Below are 24,788 nucleotides of genomic sequence, written 5' to 3'. Positions count from 1 at the left end.
AAATTCACTGGTATCAGAACTATTTAAAGTTTATTCTAAAGAATATTTATAGCGTAATATAGATTTAAGAGAAAAATTATATATAACAAAACAATAATTGAATATAATTTTTTACAAAAAAAAAGACACATTATAATATTTAGATAGTTAATTTGGACTCCTTAAAAAAATAGTTAATTTTGATTCTATACATTGACCCAATAAGATTAGAAGTAGTTGAAGATTTTGATTTATTTTAATAAACGCCGGCTAATTCAAATGTCACGTCACAATCAGGAAATAAAACTAAAATAAATCCTTAAAGACATGAGATTGGTATCTTTCATTATTATTTATTCACAATGAACTTAAATAAGAAACATTCGGACAGAAACTGCCCTACTAATAGGAGGCCAATTCTCACCCTCAAACTTAGTGCTTATTTTGAACTATGCTAGTTGAAAGAGAAACTTGTGTCAAAAAGAAAAAATAGGTTCATTAATTAATTCATCTAAAGTTATTTATATACATACATTAGATTTTTATTATTGTGGATGTTGAATAAAAGAGGAAAATCCAGATAAAAAGGTGCAACGCCTATGTAATATGTGATGAAGTTTATTTTAATTTTTTTAGTCTATAAGAAACATAAATTTAATCACTCTATATAAAAATTCACTCCAAAACTTGATAAAATAATTTTTGCCTTGTTTATTTTTGTAACTCTTACACTAATCTTGACACTTGTGGTTTCACCACTGCAGCATTTTTACACTGTTTCCACTATTTGTAAGCTCTCATAATAAAAAGAATGTGTGAATGCATAATAACAAACGTCAATGAATCCCTTCAAGTATTAGTAGATTTTTTTTTATAGTTGATTATTAGACTTTTCTCTATTGACGTCAATGAATCCCAGAAACTGTTCTACAAATAGGAGGCCAATTCATCCCTAAACTCATCACATCCTCAAACTCAGTGCTTATTTTGATCTGAACCTGAAAGTTGAGTTGTTTTTGTTGAATGGCAGCGAAGAGCAAAATCCTGGTTCTTGGAGGAACAGGATACATAGGAAAATTCATAGTTAAGGCAAGCACAGAAGCAGAACATCCCACGTTTGTGTTGATCAGAGAGAACACTGTTTCTCATCCTGAAAAGTCTAAACTTATTGAGACCTTCAAGGCCTCTGGAGTCACTCTGCTTTATGTATGTGCCTTTCTTTTTATGTAAGTCAAATTTAGGTAGTGTTTCAAATTTTGATGGAAATCCCTGTGGGTGATTTTTGCAGGGTGATTTACATGATCATGAAAGCCTTGTTAAGGCTTTGAAGGAAGTTGATGTTGTAATATCTACACTGGGTGGACAGCAGATAGACGATCAAGTGAAGCTCATCGCAGCAATTAAAGAAGCTGGAAACATTAAGGTACACGCATAATGTCTTGTGTTACAAAACCTTGAATCAGACATATTAAGACATATTAATATTAATGTTAGAGATCCCACACTAAAGATAAAGATAAGTGAGTGCAAACCTTAATCTCATGAACCAGTTTTATGGAGTTGAGTTAGGCTCAAAAGTCTACTTTCGTAACAATTAATCCTTGTTTCTTCTATCATCAGAGGTTCCTTCCTTCGGAATTCGGGCTTGATGTGGACAGACACAATGCAGTTGAGCCAGTGGTTAGCTTTCTTGCAAAAAAAGTGAATATCCGAAGGGCAACTGAAGCTGAAGGAATCCCCTACACGTATATCTGTTCAAATGCCTTTGCTGGTTACTTCTTGCCTACACTGGGACAACAAAATGTCACAGCTCCTCCCCGAGACAAGGTTACCATTCTAGGAGATGGAAACGTCGAAGGTAACAACAATGTTCCAAATTATATATTACAGTTTTTTTTTTTTTGTACAAGTAAAAGATAATAGAATTATCTGAGTTTGTGCGTTTGAAACTATTGTTTCAGCTGTTTTTGTGTCTGAAGAAGACGTTGGGACTTACACCATAAAAGCAGTGGATGACCCCAGAACCTTGAACAAAACACTGTACCTCAGACCCCCTGCCAATGTTTTGACCTTCAACCAGCTGGTCTCCTTGTGGGAAAACAAGATTAAGAATACCCTTGAGAAAGTCTACATTCCAGAAGATCAACTTCTTAAGATCATCCAGGGTTAGTGTGTATAATTTAATCAGTGTTATGTGAAGACAATTTTGATTAACCTTTAGCAAGATTTATGTTATGATTTTGTTTTCTCTGCAGAGTCTCCTTTTCCTGCTAATTTGATGTTAGCACTGGGCTACTCAATGCTGGTTAAGGGAGATTGTACAAACTATGAGATTGAGGCTTCTTTCGGGGTGGAAGGTTCTGAACTTTATCCTGAGGTCAACTACACTACGGTGGACGACTATTTGAACGCGTTTATCTGAAATCCAGGGAATAAAATCAGAGCATCCTGTGAATTGCTCAAGAATTTGTACTTTGTCTTTCAACTGTAATTTGTTACTTATGCTTGTGTTGTTGTTCCTTTAGCTTGCTGCTGCTTTCAACTTCTCATATTAAACTTCTACTGTTTGATTCTCACTGTGATTTTAGTTGAAATAATTATAAATCCTCTACTGATATTGAATCCTTTTATAATTCAAAAACATTAAATTATTTACCTTTTTATTTATAAAACAGTAGACTTTTTATTCAAAGGCATGTAGGAAGATGTATTACTCTTCCACTACAGGTAAGTTAACCTAAATTGAAAATATGATATAACAGTTGAAATCTGAATAAATAATTTTATGGTTTGAATTTTGGAATATAATGTTATGCTAATATCTAATCATAAAATATGATATGGACCGTATGAAATATATTACTTTTAAAAACGATTTCATTGGCTATAAAATATAATTAAATTACTTTGGTAGGTGGTTGAACAGAGAATGGGAGTTATGATTTGTGGGGGGGAAAATTAGGTTAGGGTTTGTGCGGTGCGGAGATGCGGCAACGTTAGGGTTTCTGTGATTTGGGGCGGCGGCGCTCGCGGTTGTGGTTGGGCGTCGCGGAGGTTGCGAACTAACAGCTGCCCTGCTGCGGCGTCTCTGAGTGCGACCCCGTGCGGTGGATTGCGGCGCGAGACGTGGGGTGGTGCGCGATCTGCGCGCGACGAGCTTGTGTCGGAGCGCGGTGGTGTTGCGCGCGGAGGCGGTGATTGGTGGCTGCAGGGCTGGTTGGGCAGTAGCTTGTTAGCTGTTGGAAATGAGGAAGGGTTCTAAGCGTTTTCTCTCATCCATGGAATTGTTTGATTTATGGAGAAGTATTTCTTGATAAGACTCTAGATGCTATTATCGGTGAAAGACATTTGCTAGACTTTGTAAAATATCTGTGACATTTTTTAATTCCGGCTACCTACTCCTTAAGGGAGACATTATCGTTGTCCATATGAGACAATTTATTTGGTTGGTCTTGATACAAGATTCATTTTCATAATCATGACCAGATTATTCTATCTAAAGGGAATTCACACCCCTAAATTTTTAAATTTAACTAAAAATGTTAAAAGCTCTGGATTGTGAAAAACAATTATCCTTGAGAAGGATTTCTATGAGTTTGAGCGGGATGCGTTCTTTGAAGTTATCTTCGGATTTCTTTAGATTGTTTGTTTTGATACTTTTCATGGTAGCTAGGATAAAGTCTTTTGTCCAGCCAAACAATCTCATAGAAACCTTTATCAAGAGGAATTGTTTTCCATGGGCCAAGAGCCTTCATCATCCATTACAACTTTTTAGTTAAATTTAGGTGTGTGAGGGGTTTATCCCTTTAGATAGAATAATCCGATCATGAAGATGGGTCTTGCAATCCTCAAGAACAGTCAAGCCAAGTAATCTGCCTCATCAATCCAGACAACAATCATGTCTCCCTTAATACAAGAGGAGGTAGCTGGGATAAAGGAATGTCACATGTATTTCTCAAAGCCTGAGCAAATGTCTTCCTTTGGCTGGTCATATCATCTACGTCTTATCATGAGATACTTCTCGATCCATCAAACAATTAAATAATTCTATAGGATGAGGGAACCCTTAGAACCCTTTGTCATTCCCAACAGCTAGGGTCATTTCGGTCATTAAAGATCTCACCTCTCTAGGGTAATTGGTCTAAAAGTTCTATGTGGAATGATATGTTTGATTTTAATGTGTTTAAGTTTTTTGGTATTAATACTTGTAGTAGTAAAGTTTTATCTTCTTCTTGTTATGTTAGATGGAAGTTTCCTTCTCCAGTGGTTCTCCTGAGTTTGCTACTTGTGGTGATATTTTTAGTGGAGTATGAGAAAGTTTATTGGCGGTTTCTCTACTTTTCTTGATGTTCATACTGCTTTGGTTGCGGAGTTTTATGGAGTTATATATATTGTTAAACAAGCTCAAAAGATGGGTTTAGAATTATTGTTTATTGGATGCTTTGTAATAGGTGGAACATTTGTCTTAATTACTATAAGAAAATCAAATTTAGGGTTTCTCACATTTTTCGTGAAGAGAATGCATGTGCTGATAAGTTTGCTAATTTAGACTTTATTCATAGAATATTTTTATTAGTATAATAGGCTTCCATTTAGGTTTTTTTTTATTAATATGTATAAATTAACTATGTATCATTTTTGTTAATATATTAGTTTTGGTTTAATCTCTACATATTTTTTTTATTTTTTTTAATAATATTTTTTTATATGGAGACATATGATTGTTATTATCTAAGTGTTAACGTAACTGAAATTTCAAGTTTGATAGTGATGTTTCAGATGAGAGTTTTTATAGAAAGAATTATATTAAACTAAAATCTTAAACTTATAACTCATAATCCTAAGTATGATCTGTGTGCGATAAAAATATCTTAATATTCAAGTTCTATTCCGATTAACTTTATCACTCTATTTTTGTTATAGGAAAAGAAAATACTTTGATAATCGACGCTTTGTGATAACATGTACATGTAACAATTTTTTTTTAAGATAAATATGATGAGATAAAATTTCGAAATCGGAAATGACGATATCACAGTTTTTAATTGAAAAAGAAAATGAACTTTACTTTAAGAAGGGATAGTTTTTTTAAATAAAAGCTTTCATGTTAGGTATCACTATGCCACTTAAGATCTCAACTAGGCTGACACCTCAAGTAACAACAATCATTTACCATCACATGAAAAAAATATTATTAAACAAAAGAAAAAAATACAAAAATACGGGGGGACTAGACCAAAACCCATATGTTAACAAAAACGATATATAGATAGACTATACCTATTCATAAAGAATTCTAAGAACAGACAAGGTGGAAGCCTATTATACCAAAGAAAAGGTTCTTTATGAAAAAAATCCTAAATTAGCCAACTTATCAGCACACGCATTTCCTTCACGAAAAATATGAGTAACTGTAAACCTAATTTTCCCACAGTAATTAAGACAAACATTCCATCGATTACGAAGCATCCAAGGAACATTTGTCCTAGCAGTAAACGCAGCACAAACCAAAGCAGAATCACATTCCAGCCAGACATTAGTAAGCCCCATCTTTTGAGCTTCCTCCATAGCATGTATAACCCCATAAAACTCAGCAACCAGAGCAGTCTGAACTTCAAGAAACGCAGAAAAAGCTCCAATAAATTCCCACATACTCCCACGAAAAATACCTCCGCAAGTATGATCTGTGTGCGATAAAAATATCTTAATATTCAAGTTCTATTCCGATTAACTTTATCACTCTATTTTTGTTATAGGAAAAGAAAATACTTTGATAATCGACGCTTTGTGATAACATGTACATGTAACAATTTTTTTTTAAGATAAATATGATGAGATAAAATTTCGAAATCGGAAATGACGATATCACAGTTTTTAATTGAAAAAGAAAATGAACTTTACTTTAAGAAGGGATAGTTTTTTTAAATAAAAGCTTTCATGTTAGGTATCACTATGCCACTTAAGATCTCAACTAGGCTGACACCTCAAGTAACAACAATCATTTACCATCACATGAAAAAAATATTATTAAACAAAAGAAAAAAATACAAAAATACGGGGGGACTAGACCAAAACTCATATGTTAACAAAAACGATATATAGATAGACTATACCTATTCATAAAGAATTCTAAGAACAGACAAGGTGGAAGCCTATTATACCAAAGAAAAGGTTCTTTATGAAAAAAATCCTAAATTAGCCAACTTATCAGCACACGCATTTCCTTCACGAAAAATATGAGTAACTGTAAACCTAATTTTCCCACAGTAATTAAGACAAACATTCCATCGATTACGAAGCATCCAAGGAACATTTGTCCTAGCAGTAAACGCAGCACAAACCAAAGCAGAATCACATTCCAGCCAGACATTAGTAAGCCCCATCTTTTGAGCTTCCTCCATAGCATGTATAACCCCATAAAACTCAGCAACCAGAGCAGTCTGAACTTCAAGAAACGCAGAAAAAGCTCCAATAAATTCCCCCATACTCCCACGAAAAATACCTCCGCAAGTAGCAAGACCAGGATATCCCCTAGCAGCCACATCAGTGTTAATTTTTACCCAGCCTGGTGAAGGAAACTCCCATCTAACAGGAAGAGGACGTAGAACTTTACCAGTATGAGTGTTAATACCAAAAAACTTTAGCACATTGAAATCAAACATATCATTCTTCATTGAAGCTTTAGACGAATTACCCACTAGACAAGTTAAGTCTTTAATAACCAAAATAACTCTAGAAACCTCAATCTTATCCTGAAAACGAGCATAATTCCTCATACGCCATATCATCCAAATAGAAAAAGTTATCACAGCTAGCTTAATTAATTTAACCAACGGACTACCATCACTCTTAATAAAAGAAAGAAGATCATCCTTATTAGAGAAATGATAAGTAGGAAAAATGTGTTGAACCCAACTCCAAATACGCAAAGCATTAGCACATTCAAAAAATAAATGTTGAATAGATTCCTCGTGCTTTTCACAAAGCGTACACATAGAACAAATATGCAAACCTTTATTTTGAATATGCTGATCTGTAGGAAGCCGCCCATGAAAAACTTTCCAAAGGACAAGAGTTTTGGAAGGCGGAATATATGAAGACCAAATAAATTTACCCCAACCACAGGAAACCCCTGGATCCAAGAAAAAAGTCATAGCTGATTTAAGAGTGAGACGACCAGACTCATCTAGAATCCAATTAGGAATATCCTGTACCGCCCTAACCATGTTATGACTAAAAAGATGAGGCATCTGCTGTAAAGACAATGGAATATTCCAACCACTACCTGTCCAAAACTGAGAGACTGTATCCGGAATACTAGCACCATCAGATAATCCTGCAATATTTGCTAAAGAAGAAGTAGCACACCATTTATCCTTCCAAAAATTAATAAGAGAACCTGTACCAACAGTCCAAGAAGTATAATCAAGTATAGTAGAATAAAACTGCTTAATTCCAGGCCAAAGAGATGACGATCTATAAACCATTCGAAACTCATTTTGATTTAAGGACCCTAGCTTTCAAGAGCAGAGACCAAGGCTTGTTGCTATAAGCAAAGTTCCAAGCAAGCTTAAGAAGATAAGCATTATTTTCATGGTGAAGGTTAATAATTTTCAAACCTCCATTCTCAAGGGGAGAACAAATCGTATCGCAATTAACAGTAGCTATACCTTTTTTCAGAATATCACCAGTCCAGATAAAATTTTGACACCACTGTTCAACTTGCTTAAGAAGAGAAACAGGCCATTTATACAAATTAAAACTATAAGCTAGAAGACCCGTAATCACCGTATTGACCAACTGAATTCGACCCATCATGCTAAGAGATTTACCATTCCAAGAAGCTAGCTTCAATTTGACTTTATAAGCCAAAGGTTGAAGAAAACGACCCCTTGGAGCACCAACAAAGATAGGCACTCCTAAATAAGTGAAAGGCAAACAACCATGACTACAAGAAAGAATACGCTGAATTTTGGTGACAAATCTTGTAGAATTATCCATGGTGAAAAAACTACTCTTAGAATTATTAACATATTGACTAGAGAAATCACCATATGTTTTAAGAAAATTTCTCAAATTTCTAAGAGACTTAGTATTCGCCCTACAGAAAATAAAAATGTCATCCGCATATAAAATATGAGAGGGAGTGAGAAAACCTTGTGGACTAGCCATATGTAGAATCTTCTTATCATTCACAAGCTTTGAGAGACCTCTACTAAGAACTTCCTCTGCAAGACAAAAAAATATAGGAGACAAAGGATCACCTTGTCTAACACCTCTACTACAAGGAAAAAAACCCACCAAACTACCATTTATTCTGATAGAAAGCATAGCTGAACGGAGAATAGTACTAATCCAACCGACAAACGAGGGCTGAAAACCAAAGCGTGACAAAACTGATAGTAAAAACTTCCAACTTAGAGTGTCAAAAGCTTTGTGAATATCAACTTTGTAAGCCACATTGCCTCCGTGAACCTTTTTAGAAAGCAAGTTAATAGCTTCAGAAGCAATACTAATACAATCTTGAATCTGTCTGCCCTGCACAAACCCATACTGATTAGGAGAAATAATTCTGGCAGCCACAAGAGCAAGCCGATCTGCCAAAATCTTGGAAATAATCTTAAATTTAAAATTAGCAACAGCAATCGGCCTATAATCTTTAATAGATTCAGCACCCTGAATCTTAGGAATAAGAGATACCACATTGCTATTCATTCCAGGGAGAACCCAGTTTTGTTTAAAAAACTGTTGGACTGCATTACAAACATCTGTCCCAATAATATCCCAACAAGAATGATAAAAAACACCACCAAAGCCATCAGGACCTGATGCACTATTACCATTAAGGTTAAAAACAGCATTCTTGATCTCCAAAAAATCAGGACATTTAAGCAACATCATATTCTCCTCAGAGGAAACCAGCTGAGGAATATAAGTACTAATAAAATCTTCCATATTGTTTGCATCCTGATCATGAGAAATAGACTCGGCATAAAGAGTTTTATAAAAGTCCAAAATATGTTCCTCAATGAGTGTAGGATCCTCAGTAACAACATTATCAATTCGTAGACGATGAATCCCACTAAAATTATTCCTCCTCTTAACCACAGCATGGAAAAAAGCAGTATTTCTATCCCCATCTTTAAACCAAAGCATTTTAGCCCTTTCTTTCCAAAACAAATATTGACAGTGAAGAGCCTGATTAAGCTCCTCCTTAGCGATCCTTTCTTGACAGAGAAGTCCATCAATATCAGACATACTAGCAGTCTCTAAGTTTTGTTGAATACCAAGCAGAAGACCCTGTTTAAGAAGAATTGCATTGTGAACATTACCAAAAGAATTTTTATTCCAGTCACGTAGCTCAACTTTCAACCTTTTTAACTTATGATGTAAAATAAACATAGGACAACCAACAACCTTATTAGCCCAAGAATCATGAATAAGCTTCATACATGAAGCGTCTTGAAGCCACATAGAAAAGAAACGAAAATTGCTAACCTTCTTCAAAGAATTACTAGCAAGACTAGTAAGAATAGGGGAATGATCAGAACAATTTTTAACAAGAACCTGATAAGTACAAGAATCCCATTCATCCAAACACACTTCGTTACATAACGCCCTATCCAATTTTCTATGAATTCTATGGAGCCCTCTCCTTCCATTACACCAAGTATAGCAAGTACCGGTAAAAGGCATACAAGAAAGATCATTAGTATTAATCCAATCAAGGAATTCATTGCAAGAAACTTGATTAGGAGCCACCCCTCCTTTACAGACATCGGCTGAGAGCACAACATTAAAATCACCCATAATACACCAAGACCCTTTGAAGGAACTAAGATCCCTCCACAAAACCCGTCTAGCCACGTATGTGGTAGCACCATAAACTCCTGCAAAACTAAAACATTTATCATGCAAATGACAAGTTACAGAAATAAATTGTTCATTTACCAAGAAATTTCGAACCAAATTAGGAACCGACAAACACCAAAGCTTAGCAGTTTTATTAACAATAGGAGACGTAGCCACCAAATGCATATTAACAGATTTGAAAATGACTTCAAAAGCATCAGTGTACGGCACCATAGGTTCAACAAGAAAAACCAGAAGAGGTTTGTGTAGTTTGAGTAAACTAATCAACATCTCCACAGTTTTGTGCTTTCCCAATCCTCTAACATTCCAGAAAAATGAAGAGACTTTCATTGCGACGGTGTGGAGAGAACTGCCTTAGTAGTTTTTTTGGATTTACCACTCTTCTTAGGTGGTCTCCCTGGGTTTCTTTTAGTGCAAACTATTTCCTCCCCAGTATCACTGTCATCCTCCTCCATCTCGTTGGGATCAGCCCAAAATTTTGAAAGAACATTTGTATTTTCCAAACCATCAAGAGAGGAAAAGTAATTTTGTAGGACCAACGATAGTGCTTTAACATTCGCAGAAGATTTAGCCTTATGAGGTTCAACAATGGCACTAGACGTACCAATATAAGGATCACCTCCCACATCAGTAGTGTCTAAACCATCAAGAGAGGAGAAGTGATTTTTTAGCACCAACGACGGGGATGGTACAGTCACAATAGCAGAGACCTCCTCATGATGGCCATCAATTGGAGTATTGGATAGGGTTGTAGTATGAACAAGTGATTTAACCCGCTAAGGAGAGATGGGACGTAATTGAGGTGATACCACCACAGGAGTCAAGACCTCCACATGATTGGAGCCCTTGGCTTGCATAAGGGGAGGTGAATTCCTTAGCGTCCCCGTTTCTGGGAAATTCGAAGTGTGAGTGGGCAATCCCTGCCTGGATTCATGATCTGAGGCATCTTCAAGAGAAGGCATATCAGCAAAATCGTCCTCTACTCCACCTGGTTTATCAAGAGCAGTATAACCCAAGAGTGACCCTGCTTTAGCTCCGGCAGAAGCATTAATGTTCAATTTATCAGTGTAACCTTCCACGTGCTTCGGCTGCGGATCTTCTTTACGATACTCTTTATGTTGTTTTGGGACCTCAGTCCTCCCCTGATCTCGTTCAATTATCTTATGAGAAGATTTATGTTGAGACCCAGGAGCACGACCCTGATCATGAATCACTCGGCACTGAGCAAGCTCATGGCCTATCACCTTACCGTGAGAACAAAAAGGAGGGAGCCATTCATATTCCACACCAGCTACAAAGGTAAAGTCTGAGCGTTCAACCCAGAGATGATCAGGAAGAGGGGACAACATATCAATATCCACCAGTACTCTAGCAAACATACCCCTTTTCTTTCTCATAGTATTCTCATCCAAAACCAAAGGAGTACCAAGACATTTTATGATTGAAAAAATCACATGTGTCCTCCAATACTCCAAAGGCAAACTATAGATTCTAACCCAGGCCTGAGTTTTTGTACTCTTCATGGTAGTTGGAACAAAATCTTTTGTCCAGGCAAAAAGTCTCAAGAAACCCGGAGATAACTTCAAGGAACCCATCCCGAGAACCCACCGCATGTCTTCTAAAGAAGCGAACTCAAACTCATAAAAACCCTTCCTAAGAGGAATTGCTTTCCACGGTCCAAGAGCCTTCCACACCGGTTGCAACTTTTTAGTTAAGTCTAGGTGTGTGAGAGGTTTATCTCCTTTAGAAAGAATAACCCGACCATGTAAATGAGTCTTGCAATCCTCAAGGCCAGTCAAGTATTCTGTTTCATCGATCCGGACCACAATCATGTCTCCCTTAATATAAGGAGTGGGTAACTCGGACAAAGGAATATCACATGTAGTTCCCAAAGCTTGAGCAAAAGTTTTCTTTTGTCCAGACTTAGCATATACAGTCTTCGCCGGAGATTCTTCCCTATCCTTCAAACACTTCCATGGGATGATGAAACCATTAGAACCCTCTGCCATTTCAAAAGCCCACCGCACCACCGCCACGCACAGCCGCCCCGCACCACTGCGCACAGACCCAGTCGCGCGCCACCCCCGCAGCCCCTGGTCGTCGTCGTCCGCTGCACCCGGTGAAGAGGTTCGCACAAAACGCGATCAGAGCCGCCGTGCTGGTGGAAAACGTGAACGCACGTCCGCCGCCCCTGATCGCCGCTCCTCACTGGTCCGATGGAACGCTGTCGCGCCTCCGCAAACCCTAAGCGCGCCGCCACAAACCCTAAGCGCGCCTCCGTTTTCTCTCACTTATTTCGTAAGATCACTTTCACAAATATCTCTTTTTTAAAAAAAAAATTAAGAAGGGATAGTTCAGTTGTACCATTTTTTTTTCTTGTTTTCTTTTCCCTTGGATTTTTTTGTTCTTATTTTAGATAAAGTTAAACTTTCTTGTCGAAAATAATTCAAGACTCTCTCAGCAAATAGATTAAAAATAAAGAGGATGCAATTTTTTTTTTATAAAGATTGGAAATTTTTAAGTGTTATCTTTTTAATTAATTAATTCTTTATTGATAAAAAAATACAAATTATTCGGATAGATAATTTATTAGATATATAATAGATTTACCTAATGTGCATGCGATCTTAATAATGATATTATATTTACTGTTTTAATTTTATAAACTAATTTTATCTTTTTAATTAAAAATAATAATCTCTTTCTTTATTTCGTTACACACTTTTTTTCTCTATATTTTTTTATGTGTAAAACACATCATTTATCTCTCTTGTTATATCTTACTAATTAGCTTGGTTTGAAGGGTCTTATATATTTTATATTCTAAGACTGATATTTATTTGTTTAGGATTACTTTAGAATTGACATAAGGTGAAATTCTGATTACTTTATTTATTTTTTAAGACTTTATGGTTTTTTTTCCCTATAAAAACATAAATAATAAAATTTAGAGTCTAGAAGTTTGTGCAAGCTAATTCAACCTCCATTGAGTCAAATTTCGCGGGCTTAATAGTAACAGAGTATAAATGTTGCTATTTTAAAAGTTATATTATTACTTATTTAATTGTATTAATACTATTATTATTTGTAGAGTTTGCTCAATAAAGTATGATTGTTTAATATTCATTATAAACATTGACTAATTAAATTTTTTATACGAAATAAAATACGACTGTTATCATACCTTACAACACAATATGGAATATTCCTCCATACAAAATAATATTATATTATGTGCAGTTGACCACCCAAAAAAAATAACACTTTTGGTGGTACTTTCTTTATCCACCACTTTATAAAATTAATCATAGTCAAAGATCTAACTATTTATTAAAATTTTATATGCAGAAATAATTGAGTACATATAATAACGATCTCCCAATAATTCGTTCTTAAATCTTATTACTAATTAGATATCAATTTAAAAATTATTTAATAATAATAAAAGTTAATATAGAAATCAATTTTTTTTTTAATTTTTAGAATGATCTCTAATTTAGTTATATTACAATTAATTATTTTGACATTAAAAATTGATTTTTATTTCATAATTTTCTTGTAATGTTCCTATGTGTTATTATTTTATATAAAAATTCACTCAAAAACTTGATAAAATAATTTTTGCATTGTTTCTTTTTGTAAATCTTACACTAATCTTGATACTTGTGATTTGGTGAATTTTATTAATAATATTATTTTGGCTTTAAAAAAAACTCAAAAAAATAACTGTGTAATTTGTTCTGTAAATTTAACAATTCGCATTATTATATTAGCAAATCCAAAATTTCTTAACAATGATACATGAACAACCAAAATTTATATACAACCATAGTTCACCACTGCAGCATTTTTGCACTGTTTCCACTATTATTTGTAAGCTCTCATAATAAAAAAAATTATTATAAAAAAAATCATAATAATACATTGACAATCCTATTTTTTATCCAACCACGTTATAACTCTCAATATTATTATTTTAATATTTTTTATATAATTTAATTATAAATTTATTTTTTATTATATATATTTATATCTAAATCAATCACATCAAAATATATTCAACTTTCATAATTGTGAGAGTGTCATTTCTAAAAATATATTCAAACCATCATTTTCCTTCTAAAAAAATGTGTGAATGCATAATAAGAAACTTCAAAAAATAATTATAAACAACAAACTTCAATGAATCCCTTCAAGTATTAGTACATTTTTCTTAGTTGATTATTAGACTTTTCTCTATTGACGTCAATGAATCCCAGAAACTGTTCTACAAATAGGAGGCCAATTCATCCCTAAACTCATCACATCCTCAAACTCAGTGCTTATTTTGATCTGAACCTGAAATTTGAGTTGTTTTTGTTGAATGGCAGCGAAGAGCAAAATCCTGGTTCTTGGAGGAACAGGATACATAGGAAAATTCATAGTTAAGGCCAGCACAGAAGCAGGACATCCCACGTTTGTGTTGATCAGAGAGAACACTGTTTCTCATCCTGAAAAGTCTAAACTTATTGAGACATTCAAGGCCTCAGGAGTCACTCTGCTTTATGTATGTGCCTTTCTTTTTATGTAAGTCAAATTTGGTTAGTGTTTCAAATTTTGATGGAAATCCCTGTGGGTGATTTTTGCAGGGTGATTTACATGATCATGAAAGCCTTGTTAAGGCTTTAAAGGAAGTTGATGTTGTAATATCTACACTGGGTGGACAGCAGATAGATGATCAAGTGAAGCTCATTGCAGCAATTAAAGAAGCTGGAAACATTAAGGTACACGCATAATGTCTTGTGTTACAAAACCTTGAATGAGACATAATAATGTTGGAGATCCCACGTCGACTAGAGATTAGAGTCTTTCATTATAGATAAGTGGGTGCAAACCTTAACCTTATAAGCCAGTTTTATGGGATTGAGTTAGGCTCAAAAGTCTACTTTCATAACAATTAATCCTTGTTTCTTCTATCATCAGAGGTTCCTCCCTTCGGAATTCGGGCTTGATGTGGACAGACACAATGCAGTTGAGCCAGCAGCCAGTTTTTTCAATAAAAAGGTGAATATCCGAAGGACAGTTGAAGCTGAAGGAATCCCCTACACTTACGTTTGTTCATATGCTTTTTCTGGTTACTTCTTGTCAACACTGGGACAACAAAATGTCACAGCCCCTCCCCGGGATAAGGTTGTCATTCTAGGAAATGGAAACGTGAAAGGTAACAAACCACATGCCAAATCAATCTATTGCATGTTTTTGTACAAGTAAAGTGTAATAGACAGCAGTTCAGTTATCTCAGTTGTGCATTTGAAACATTTGTTTCAGCTGTTTATGTGTCGGAGGAAGATGTTGGGACTTATACCATAAAAGCAGTGGACGACCCAAGAACCTTGAACAAAACTCTATACATGAAACTCCCTGCCAATGTTTTGAGCTTCAACCAGCTGGTCTCCTTGTGGGAGAACAAGATTAAGAGTACCCTTGAGAAAGTCTACATTCCAGAAGATCAGCTTCTTAAAAACATCCAGGGTCAGTGTATATACTTTATCAACATTGACCACCAGTGAATGCAATGCTTTTGTTTTTATGTTGTGATTTTGTTTTTCTTTGCAGAGTCTCCTTTCCCTGCCAATTTCATGTTAGCATTAGGCCATGCAATGGTGGTAAAGGAAGTTATTTCCAACCATGAGCTTGACCCTTCTTTAGGTGTGGAAGCTTCTGAAATTTATCCTGAGGTCAAATACACTACCGTTGACAACTATTTGAATGCATTCGTCTGAAATCTATGGAATGCGTAATTGCCAATAAACTACTGCACCCGGTTCAATAAAAGCAGAGCATTTGTGTACACTTGTATTGTCTTTCGTTTGGTTAGTTACTTGTGCTTGTGTTGTCTATAAAAGAGTTCTTCACTGTCTCTTTGTTTACTTAACATGGTTCTGCGTAAATCTTCTTCTGATATAGTAATACTAAAGTTCTGTCACGATTTGTTTTAGTACATGTGTGTTACGATTTAATTACAAGATACACTAGTCTTACATTATATTAGAACTTTAAGACAGTATGTAATTTATTAGATTTTTTGAGTTCTAAACTAAAGCACTGGTATTATAGTATGATTTTCTCAAACATTTAACAAAATAATGTCAAAGTTTTTCATTATATTTATGGGCTTAAATAAGTTGTGCAGGTGATAATACCAGCATTATAATAAGAAGGTGAGTGTAAAAAGATTATGTAGTGAGATTTTAAGACCTAAAAACAATAAAATATAGATTTCCTAATAATACCCATACTTGCACTATAAATTCTGGCTACAACTAATACACAGAAAAAATAAAAACATATTTTTTAGGCAAACCATGCTTCACAAAAGCAAGTGTAAGGGTGTTTGAGTGTGTTTTAATTCAGTTTCATTCATAAATTCAATTTTGAACCTAATTTAATATCTTGCCTTTGGTTTTGATGAGTTTTATTTTTTTAAATGTATTTAGCTGCTTTAATTTTTTTAATTTGATAAATGACAAAATAAATTTACCCCTGGTGCTTTTCCACACCATGCACAGTTATATTTTAACATTTTTCTTTTTAATGAAGTGTAGTGTATGCTTCTGTACTATTTTTTATTTTTCCTTAATCTTTTCTTAGCATATATCTTAGCACCAAAGTGCTTGAAATCTTTTGGGAGCCATTCACCAAATCAAGCATAAAACAAGCAATGAGACGCATTCATCCAAGAATGATGTATAAATTTAGAAACAGTACTTTTGACTGCAGATTACAGTGTTGCTATTCTTTCTGGGTTAAAAGAAGATGCATTAATATAATAAATGGTTTCTGAAGGATTAGACAAACGAAGGAATTTTGAAAGAAAGGAAAACGACATCATTAGTCTTATTGGAGATTTTGCACAGCATGATAAGATATGTTCCTGAAATTTGAGAAATCAGAGAAACTGGTTCAGGTATTCATCAACAGTGGTGTATTTAACATGTGGATAAGCCTGAGAAGCCTCAACGTCTTTGGTGGGATCAATCTCATAGACTGCATCTCCCCTTATCTGCTGTGAGTGATATAACGCCAACAGGTAATTATTTGGGAAAGACAACTCTGCAGTAAACCAAAACCAAAACCAAAATAAATGAATACATGGTTTATTAATTTCACAAACTTATTATTCAACCTGCAGCAATGCATATATAAGATAAGAGAGTGTTACCTTGAATATTTTTCAGAACCTCTTCCTCTGGAACATAGATTTTCTCAATACTCTTTCCAATTTTTTTCTCCCACAAAGACACAATCTCATTTAAGCTCAGATAATTTGCAGGAAGTCTTATATGCACGGCTTTGTTTAAGGTGTTAGGGTCATTCACTGCTTCCACGGTGTAAGTCCCCACATCAGCCTCAGTCACATATGCACCTGAAACAACTCACTCACAATATTAATTATATATATACACATTCTTCAACCAATTTTATCAATAGTGTGTGTGCTAAAACAATTATTAATTGTAAGTACCTTTGACATTTCCATCTCCTTGAATGAATATCTTGTCGCGAGGAGGAACAGTGGTGTCAATCTGTGCTAGGTTACGTAAGAAGTAACCGGTAAAAGCATGACAACACAGGTAAGTGTAAGGAACTCCCTCAGCTTCAATTATTCTCCGGATTTTTGCTTTTTCCTCAAAAACTTCTCTCACTGGTTCAACTGCATCTTGACGATCCACATCCAATCCAAATTCAGATGGGAAGAATCTCTGTTGAATAATCAACACTTAATATGTCACAATATATAGAAGGATTTATGTGGAAAATTAATGTGCGTATTCAGAAAGAAAGATATTTTCCACGAGCAAGAGTGGCACCTTGATGTTTCCAGCTTCTTTTATGGCTGCAATGATCTTCACCTGGTCTTCTATGAGGAGTCTTCCAAATGAGCAGATTACGACATCAACTTGTTTGATTGCGCTGAGCAGACTTTGATGATCATTCATATCTCCCTGCAGAGACAAATGAGTAGTATAAATAGTCTGAGAAGAGTTGAAAAAGAGAAAATGGTAAAAATGATGATGAGATGAAGAGAGGAAGGAACCTGGATTAGAAAAACTCCAGAATTTTGGAAGTTCTGAAGGAGCTCTTCCCTGGTTTCAGGATTGGCAGCTGTGACAAGCCTTGGCTTGTTAACAGTGGGTGGAGTGTCCCTAACCAAGACATAGGTGGGATTGCCTGCCTTCACACTTGCCCACACAATGTGTCTTCCAATGGCTCCTGTGGGTCCCAAAACAAGGATTCTATCTTTTCCAGCCATGAGAGGATATCACAGTGAAAGCAAGCACTGAGCAGTGTGTGGTTTTCTTGTTTTGTAGGTAACTGATTAAAGCAAGAATGGCTGTGTGATGAATAGACAGCAACACTTGGGTTGGTATTTATAGGGCAAGCAAGTTTTTGGGATATGAGAAATGTGGCTGAATATGTCAACAAGAATAACTGAGTAAATAAAGAAATATGTATTTTTTGACAGAAGGGAGGCTGCGCCATGAATTCAGCGGTCCAAAACCAACGAATATTTGAGTTTGGTATATGATGTTCATAAGATGTGTTCTAAACGTATATCTACAGCATTGGTCTCCATGTTGAACGCACCAAAAATAAACAAATATCTATTTCCTCACCGCGCCCATCTGCATCATGGCGTCATGAATTCTCAAGGCCAATAAAAGCCATCATTTTGACTTTCGTTTATTTTTATTTTTATGCAGCACATATGTTTGCAAATAAACAAGCTAATGTTTAATAAATTACATCTTAGTGTTTTATGTTTTAGAGATTACTTATGTTTGATGTTTGTGTTGTGTAAGGTGTTCGTGTCTTACCTAGTTTGTAACTCATTTGAAACATATACTCAGTTTAATATACGCTCCAGTCAAGAAGATTATTAAGCAAACTAGAAACTCAAACATATTTAAAATAAAAATATTTTGATTCGAAAAATTATCCAATATTTAGTGAAAAATGGAAACATGAGTTTGTAAGATATTTAAAAAAGAAAAACGTCAATTTTGTGCAACATACCACATTGGAAGAATCAGTCAATGAAGATACAGCAACCGAACATAACTGTCAAAAAAGGGTGCATTCAATAAACATTTTTGTTTTTTTGTGTTTTTCCTGCAACCGCCTTACATAGTTTAAACAAATGAGTCTATGCTTTTGATTAAAATGATTTATAATTTACATAACATGTTTCAGTTTTTAATTATTATCTAGTTTTTATCACAGGAAATAATACAGTAAATATTTACCCAATGTAAAATTGATACAAAATAAGTTTTAAATGATAAAAAAAATTATTATGATGAAGAAACGTAAGAGACATGAGAAAAAAGTTATTATGGAAGAATTATGAGTGAAGAAATAATATGACTGTACTAAGCCCGGCGGTAATCGGATAATGTTATTATAATCTCTAAAGTTCTAAAATGGCGACATCGTTGAATGTCTCTTTTCATCTTTTTAATAAATTGGTTGAAATCTTGTAGATTCTTCTTCTTCTTTGGTCTTATAACAAAAATTATTAAAAATTTAGAATCAGAACAAGTCAATGAGTAATTCTTTTAAAATGTAATATTCAAATATGTTATTAATATCTAATATCTAATATCCAGCAAAGAGTTCCTAGAAAAATGTGATTATAAACATCCGCAATACAATCAAACTTCTAACAAAAAAAATAAAAATAAACACAACAGTGCAGATGACTAAGATACTACTATCACATTTGGTCACTGTTTCAAAAAAATTAGAGGCCTGCGAACTTATGGTCCAGATCTTATGTTACTTTGTTAACTATTGTAAAACTTATTTATCCATTGATCACTACAATATTAATTCATATAAAATAAAATGAACTATATTGTTAAAATTGCAAAAGATGATTTTTATAGTGTTTTAATATGATATTATTCTCACTTTTCTTATTACAACAGGATCAAATTGTCCTAATCCATTTTCCGTAGTCTTTCCAGTAACCAGTTCGAAGGCAAATATTATCGATAACTCACACTACTATAAAATTAATTAATAAAAATCAATTTTTAAAAATTATAAATAAATAATTAGTTGTTATAAAGTAACTAATTAGATACTAATTTAGAAAATATGTATAATAATAAAAATTAATTTAGATAATTTTTTTTAATTCCTAAAATAATATCTAATTTAGTCAATACAACAACTACTTATAATATAAAAACTAATTATTTTTTTTATCTAAAATTAGTTTTTATTCAATAATTCTAGTTTAAGTTATATTTTAAGGAACAATACTTAATCCCAACATTTGTCTAAGACACAAAGGTCCCCAATTATCCATCCTTCTTACATACTTCTTACCTGCCTATTTACCATTCATATCAACCTTAATATATTTCCTAGTAATACCTAAGAAATGAAGGATTTATAAATAAATAAAACTATTCTTTTCTTTTTAAAAATTAAACCTACAAACATATAAAATAGAATAAAAAAAGTACAATATGTGTAGTCGATGAAGCGGCGTTCTGTCAACATGATCGCCGATCGAAGAAGCGGCATTCTCCATATGTGTGTAGTCGGAGGTTGCTGAAGTTATACAAGGTCAACATGATCGCCGGTCGATGAAACGGCGATATCCATGTGCATAGTCGGTGGTCGTCGTAGGTATGCAAAGATCAACATAATCGCCGGTTGATGAAGCGACGTTCTCCATAGGTCAACATGATCGCCGATCGATGAAGCAGCGTTCACCATATGTGTAATCGGTGGTCGCCGATGTTGGTTATTTTTTTTTTTTGGTAGGGTTTTCTCACTTTAAGGTTGTTCTGCTCCAACCATAAAGGAGAGTTTCGCTTGTGGATGATATAGGAAGTCCACTTCTGGTTACTGTATATTGGTTGGGATACCCCTGAAGTATCCCCTTTAATTTTATTTATTCATTGCTGATAAAAAAAAAAGTACAATATATAAATATTGTAATATATATATATATATATATATATTCATAAAATAAATAAAAAAGAACTTTATATTCACTAGTCAACTCTTTTTTAATTTTATATCTAAAATATTTAAATTAATTTATGAAATTAAAATTAAAATTTATATAATTAAAATTTTTGTATTATGTTATTTGAAGAATGAAAATATATAATAATAACAATATTATAATTTAAATCGTAAATAATTATAAGTGATGCTTTAATTATTAATTATAATTTCATATAGAAAATAATAATTTTTTAACATATTTAAGTAAAACAATATTATTTGACAAATTAAAATTTGGAAAATGATTATTTGACACATCCAAACCGTTTGTTCCAATTTACACCTGTGTGACGTGGAGGAATGGATGATGTGGCATGGGCACTTTTGGTATTTTTGGTAAAAGCAACGTGGCATGTGATCTGAAAAGGGGGAAGAGTGTATTAGGGTTTGAAATTCAAATTTCCCGCAAGCATAGGAATGTGTAGAGATAGACGAACGGTGACTGCGGAGAAGAAGTTGTGTACGGTGACGGCGGAGAGGGCAAAGGTGCGAACTGACGGTGACGGCGGAGTAGTGCGAACTGAGGGTGGCTGACATTCGAAATTGATATACTGAGAAGCAACAAATGTATCTTAGAAATTAACGTGGGTTCATGGCCTAAGTCCTGAAGGGCAGTTAAAGGTTTTTGGTCTCCTGATCCTTCATATGAAATTTCATGAAAATCTTAAAGTCCTAACACATTTGGTAAGTTGGAGAATCATGTGTTCATAAAAGTACTTGTAATTCCAAAAGCCTCCTCTAAGGTTATTCTTTTTTGGACATTTTGTTAACAGCAAATAGGTATCATCATTTGGTGTACATATTATATTTAGTTTTTTACCCTTGAATATGTATTTGTTGTCTAGAATACTGCAAATATTTTATGTTTCAGCCGACAAGAGGAATTGTCGCACACTCCTAGAAAGGAAGTCAGTATATTAAATTTCTATCTCATTGGTACCCTTATAGTGTAAGTGGGGACCCATGTGTTAATAAGTGGGGAACCATTAATAACTTTTTGCATGCTGATTGTCTTCATTTTATTTTTCAGATTCTTGTATTTGGAACTGAATGTTGTGTGTAGTTGACAATAGTTGGATGGTATGAATCTTATTTGGGTGTGTTTTAGCATGATGTGGTGTTCATTGGAACCCTGGTAGTGAAAGTGGGGACCCATGTGTTAATTAGTGGGGACCCATGCATTACTTTCTGCATGGTCATTGTCTTAAATTTTGTTTTTGGATTCCAAGAACTGGAAGTGATTGTTGTGTGTAGTTTAGACATAGTTGGATGATATGAATGTTAATTGGGTGGGTTTTAACATGATGTGGTGGTCATTGGAACCCTTATAGTGTAAGTGGGGACCCATGTGTTAATAAGTGGGGACCCATGTGTTAATAAGTGGGGACCCATGAATTACTTTCTGCTTGGTCATTGTCTTAAATTTTGTTTTTGGATTCCAAGAACTGGAAGTGATTGTTGTGTATAGTTTAGACATAGTTGGATGGTATGAATGTTAATTGGGTGAGTTTTAGCATGATTTGGTGGTCATTGGAACCCTTATAGTGTAAGTGGGGACCCATGTGTTAATAAGTGGGGACCCATGAATTACTTTCTGCTTGGTCATTGTCTTAAATTTTGTTTTTGGATTCCAAGAACTGGAAGTGATTGTTGTGTGTAGTTTAGACATAGTTGGATGGTATGAATGTTAATTGGGTGGGTTTTAGCATGATTTGGTGGTCATTGGAAACCTTATAGTGTAAGTGGGGACCCATGTGTTAATCAGTGGGGACTCATGAATAACTTTCTGCATGGTTATTGTCTTCAATTTTGTTTTTGCATTCCTGTAAGTGGAACTGATTGTTGTATGTAGTTTAGACATAGTTGGATGGTATCAATGTTAATTAGGTGGGTTTTAGCATGATGTGGAGGTCATTGGAACCCTTATAATGTAAGTGGGGACCCATGAGTTAATAAGTGGGGACCCATGCATAACTTTGTGCATGGTTATTGTCTTAAATTTTGTTTTTGCATTCTTGTAAGTGGAACTGAATGTTATGTGTAAGTGACACATAGTTGGACTGTATTAATGTTAATTGAGTGGGTTTTAACATGATGTGGTGGTCATTGGTTTTTTGAAGTTTTAGAGAATGGAAACTTCACGGTCCAAGAATTTTGTCCGTCATGCAAAAGCTGATATGAAGGTACTAATTTTACATTTTGTTCATAATAGTTGAATATTTTGTGAATTGACATGGTTGAATAAATAAAGTTGTTGTTATTGGTTTATGTTCTGATGTTGCAGGTACGAGTTAGGCAGAATGTGCTGACTCAATATATTGTTGATGTCAACCGTAAACTTAGTAGGTTTCAACAAGAAAGGATTAAACAAACTCCATTTAAGTGGATGCTTGAAATGGACAAAGTGTTGGATATATCTAACAGCCTCATGAGAGAACTATTAAGTAGATGGGCAGCCGATAAGGAAGCATTTAGGATTAGAAAAAGTATAGTTCCATTTTCAACTCTTGATGTGCGTTTTGCATTAGGATTGTCGGTTGTGGGGGAAGAGGTGAAAATGGAGAATGATGGGGGAGGTGTTGTGAATACATTGTTTGAAGAAGGGGAGGAAATGAATTTATCAACAATTTTGAAAAAGTTGGAGGATAAAAATTTGAACAAAAATGTTGATGATTTTGTTAGGTTATACATATTGCTAGGGTTATATGTATTTTATGTTCCTAGTACTTCTAGAACATTTACTTCTTTTGCTTTTAAGTGTTTAGACAATTTAGATGCATTACAATTATATAATTGGGGGGGTGCACTGTATAATGTCTTAGTTACAAGTTTGATGAGGGCATCCCAAGTTTACTACGAAGACAAGAATGTTAGTGAAATATATTTGGCAGGTTGTGTCGCTGTTTTGCAGGTTAGTTACAATTTCTAAAATTATGTTGTCTTAAATTATTAGTGATTTTGTTTAATTGTTAATTAGTTACGTATTATATTTTTGGAAATAGGTGTGGGCGGTCCACCATGTGGGTGTTGGCGACCGTGCCCAGTGTATTGGTTTTCCACGATTTTTGCATTGGCCGAGTGTTAATAATCGTGGAAGAAGGTTACATGAAGTTTTTTTATCTGCTGAGGTATATTTGCGAATTGTTTAGTTTTTGGTGCATGTTATTGCAGAAAATTTAGATTAACTCAAAAGTAAGTGTTTTTTCAGATTGTATGCGATTGGCCAGTAAGTGCTGAAGAGGAAGGAATCCAAATTTTGAAAGAAGCCTTAGCAGATTCTGATGAGGGTGTTGGGGAAGGTAGTGGTGGTAAAAGTGAGTGGGACGACTTAGTTTACCAGCACAAACTTTGTGAGAAGAAAGTTGTAGATAACGAATTAAAAATTGATCATTTGGATAAGCAAATTAAAGAGGTCCGACAAATGCTTGTTAAAGAAAACAAGTGGTCAGTTGGATTTGTGCGTGGAGCCAACCCAACCTCTCATGGAGAAAGCTATGCTGGTCCAAGCTCATGCAGTTTGGATATTTCCAAAATTTATAAAACATTTTTTGCATTCAAGTTTGACATGAAACGGTAAGTACATATAATTGTAGGCATTACTTCATTTGTTGTTATTGCTTGATTATTGAGTTGGTGTTAAATGTTGATGTAGTGTCATTGTGGATATACAAAACAACATGTTGACGAGGCTGGATTTGCAATAATTAAGGCCGCGATCAAGAGTTGACAATATGGTAAAAATGTACATATTGTAGTAGTTATTCTATTTACTTGTAATATTTACTTAGTTATGTTGAATGTGTTTGTAGGTTATGCTATTTGTAACTGGCTTCTTAAATATGAATCAAATTGTTCATTTTGGAGTG

At 34.4% G+C, this 24,788-nt stretch overlaps 3 protein-coding genes and 1 long non-coding RNA gene across 4 annotated transcripts; 3 read left to right on the top strand and 1 right to left on the bottom strand.

Annotated features, from left to right (window-relative positions):
- Window positions 1-830: 830 nt before the first annotated feature.
- On the top strand, window positions 831-2,601 carry LOC137810255 (eugenol synthase 1-like). The gene is made up of 5 exons (XM_068611429.1): window positions 831-1,185; window positions 1,268-1,402; window positions 1,600-1,837; window positions 1,941-2,144; window positions 2,235-2,601. The coding sequence occupies exons 1-5, from the start codon at window positions 1,003-1,005 to the stop codon at window positions 2,399-2,401; spliced, it is 927 nt and encodes a 308-aa protein (XP_068467530.1). The 5' UTR covers window positions 831-1,002; the 3' UTR covers window positions 2,402-2,601.
- Window positions 2,602-13,981: 11,380 nt separating this feature from the next.
- LOC137810253 (eugenol synthase 1-like) lies at window positions 13,982-15,829 on the top strand. The gene is made up of 5 exons (XM_068611428.1): window positions 13,982-14,398; window positions 14,481-14,615; window positions 14,815-15,052; window positions 15,160-15,363; window positions 15,448-15,829. Exons 1-5 carry the CDS (start codon window positions 14,216-14,218, stop codon window positions 15,612-15,614), a joined length of 927 nt encoding a protein of 308 aa, XP_068467529.1. The 5' UTR covers window positions 13,982-14,215; the 3' UTR covers window positions 15,615-15,829.
- Window positions 15,830-16,537: 708 nt separating this feature from the next.
- On the bottom strand, window positions 16,538-18,251 carry LOC137810252 (isoflavone reductase-like). The gene is made up of 5 exons (XM_068611427.1): window positions 17,930-18,251; window positions 17,703-17,837; window positions 17,357-17,594; window positions 17,054-17,257; window positions 16,538-16,944 (listed from the first exon to the last, which is right to left on the bottom strand). Exons 1-5 carry the CDS (start codon window positions 18,143-18,145, stop codon window positions 16,781-16,783), a joined length of 957 nt encoding a protein of 318 aa, XP_068467528.1. The 5' UTR covers window positions 18,146-18,251; the 3' UTR covers window positions 16,538-16,780.
- Window positions 18,252-23,770: 5,519 nt separating this feature from the next.
- Window positions 23,771-24,322, top strand: LOC137809589 (uncharacterized). Its single transcript, XR_011080783.1, has 3 exons — window positions 23,771-23,833; window positions 23,925-24,050; window positions 24,131-24,322. It is a non-coding gene; the product is annotated as an uncharacterized lncRNA (long non-coding RNA).
- Window positions 24,323-24,788: the final 466 nt, after the last annotated feature.

The sequence above is a fragment of the Phaseolus vulgaris genome, chromosome 2 (genome assembly GCF_000499845.2).
Source record: "Phaseolus vulgaris cultivar G19833 chromosome 2, P. vulgaris v2.0, whole genome shotgun sequence".
Taxonomy (NCBI): Eukaryota; Viridiplantae; Streptophyta; class Magnoliopsida; order Fabales; family Fabaceae; genus Phaseolus; species Phaseolus vulgaris.
The sequence above is the reverse complement of the archived record's forward strand: the minus strand, read 5'-3'. Positions and strand labels throughout refer to the sequence as shown.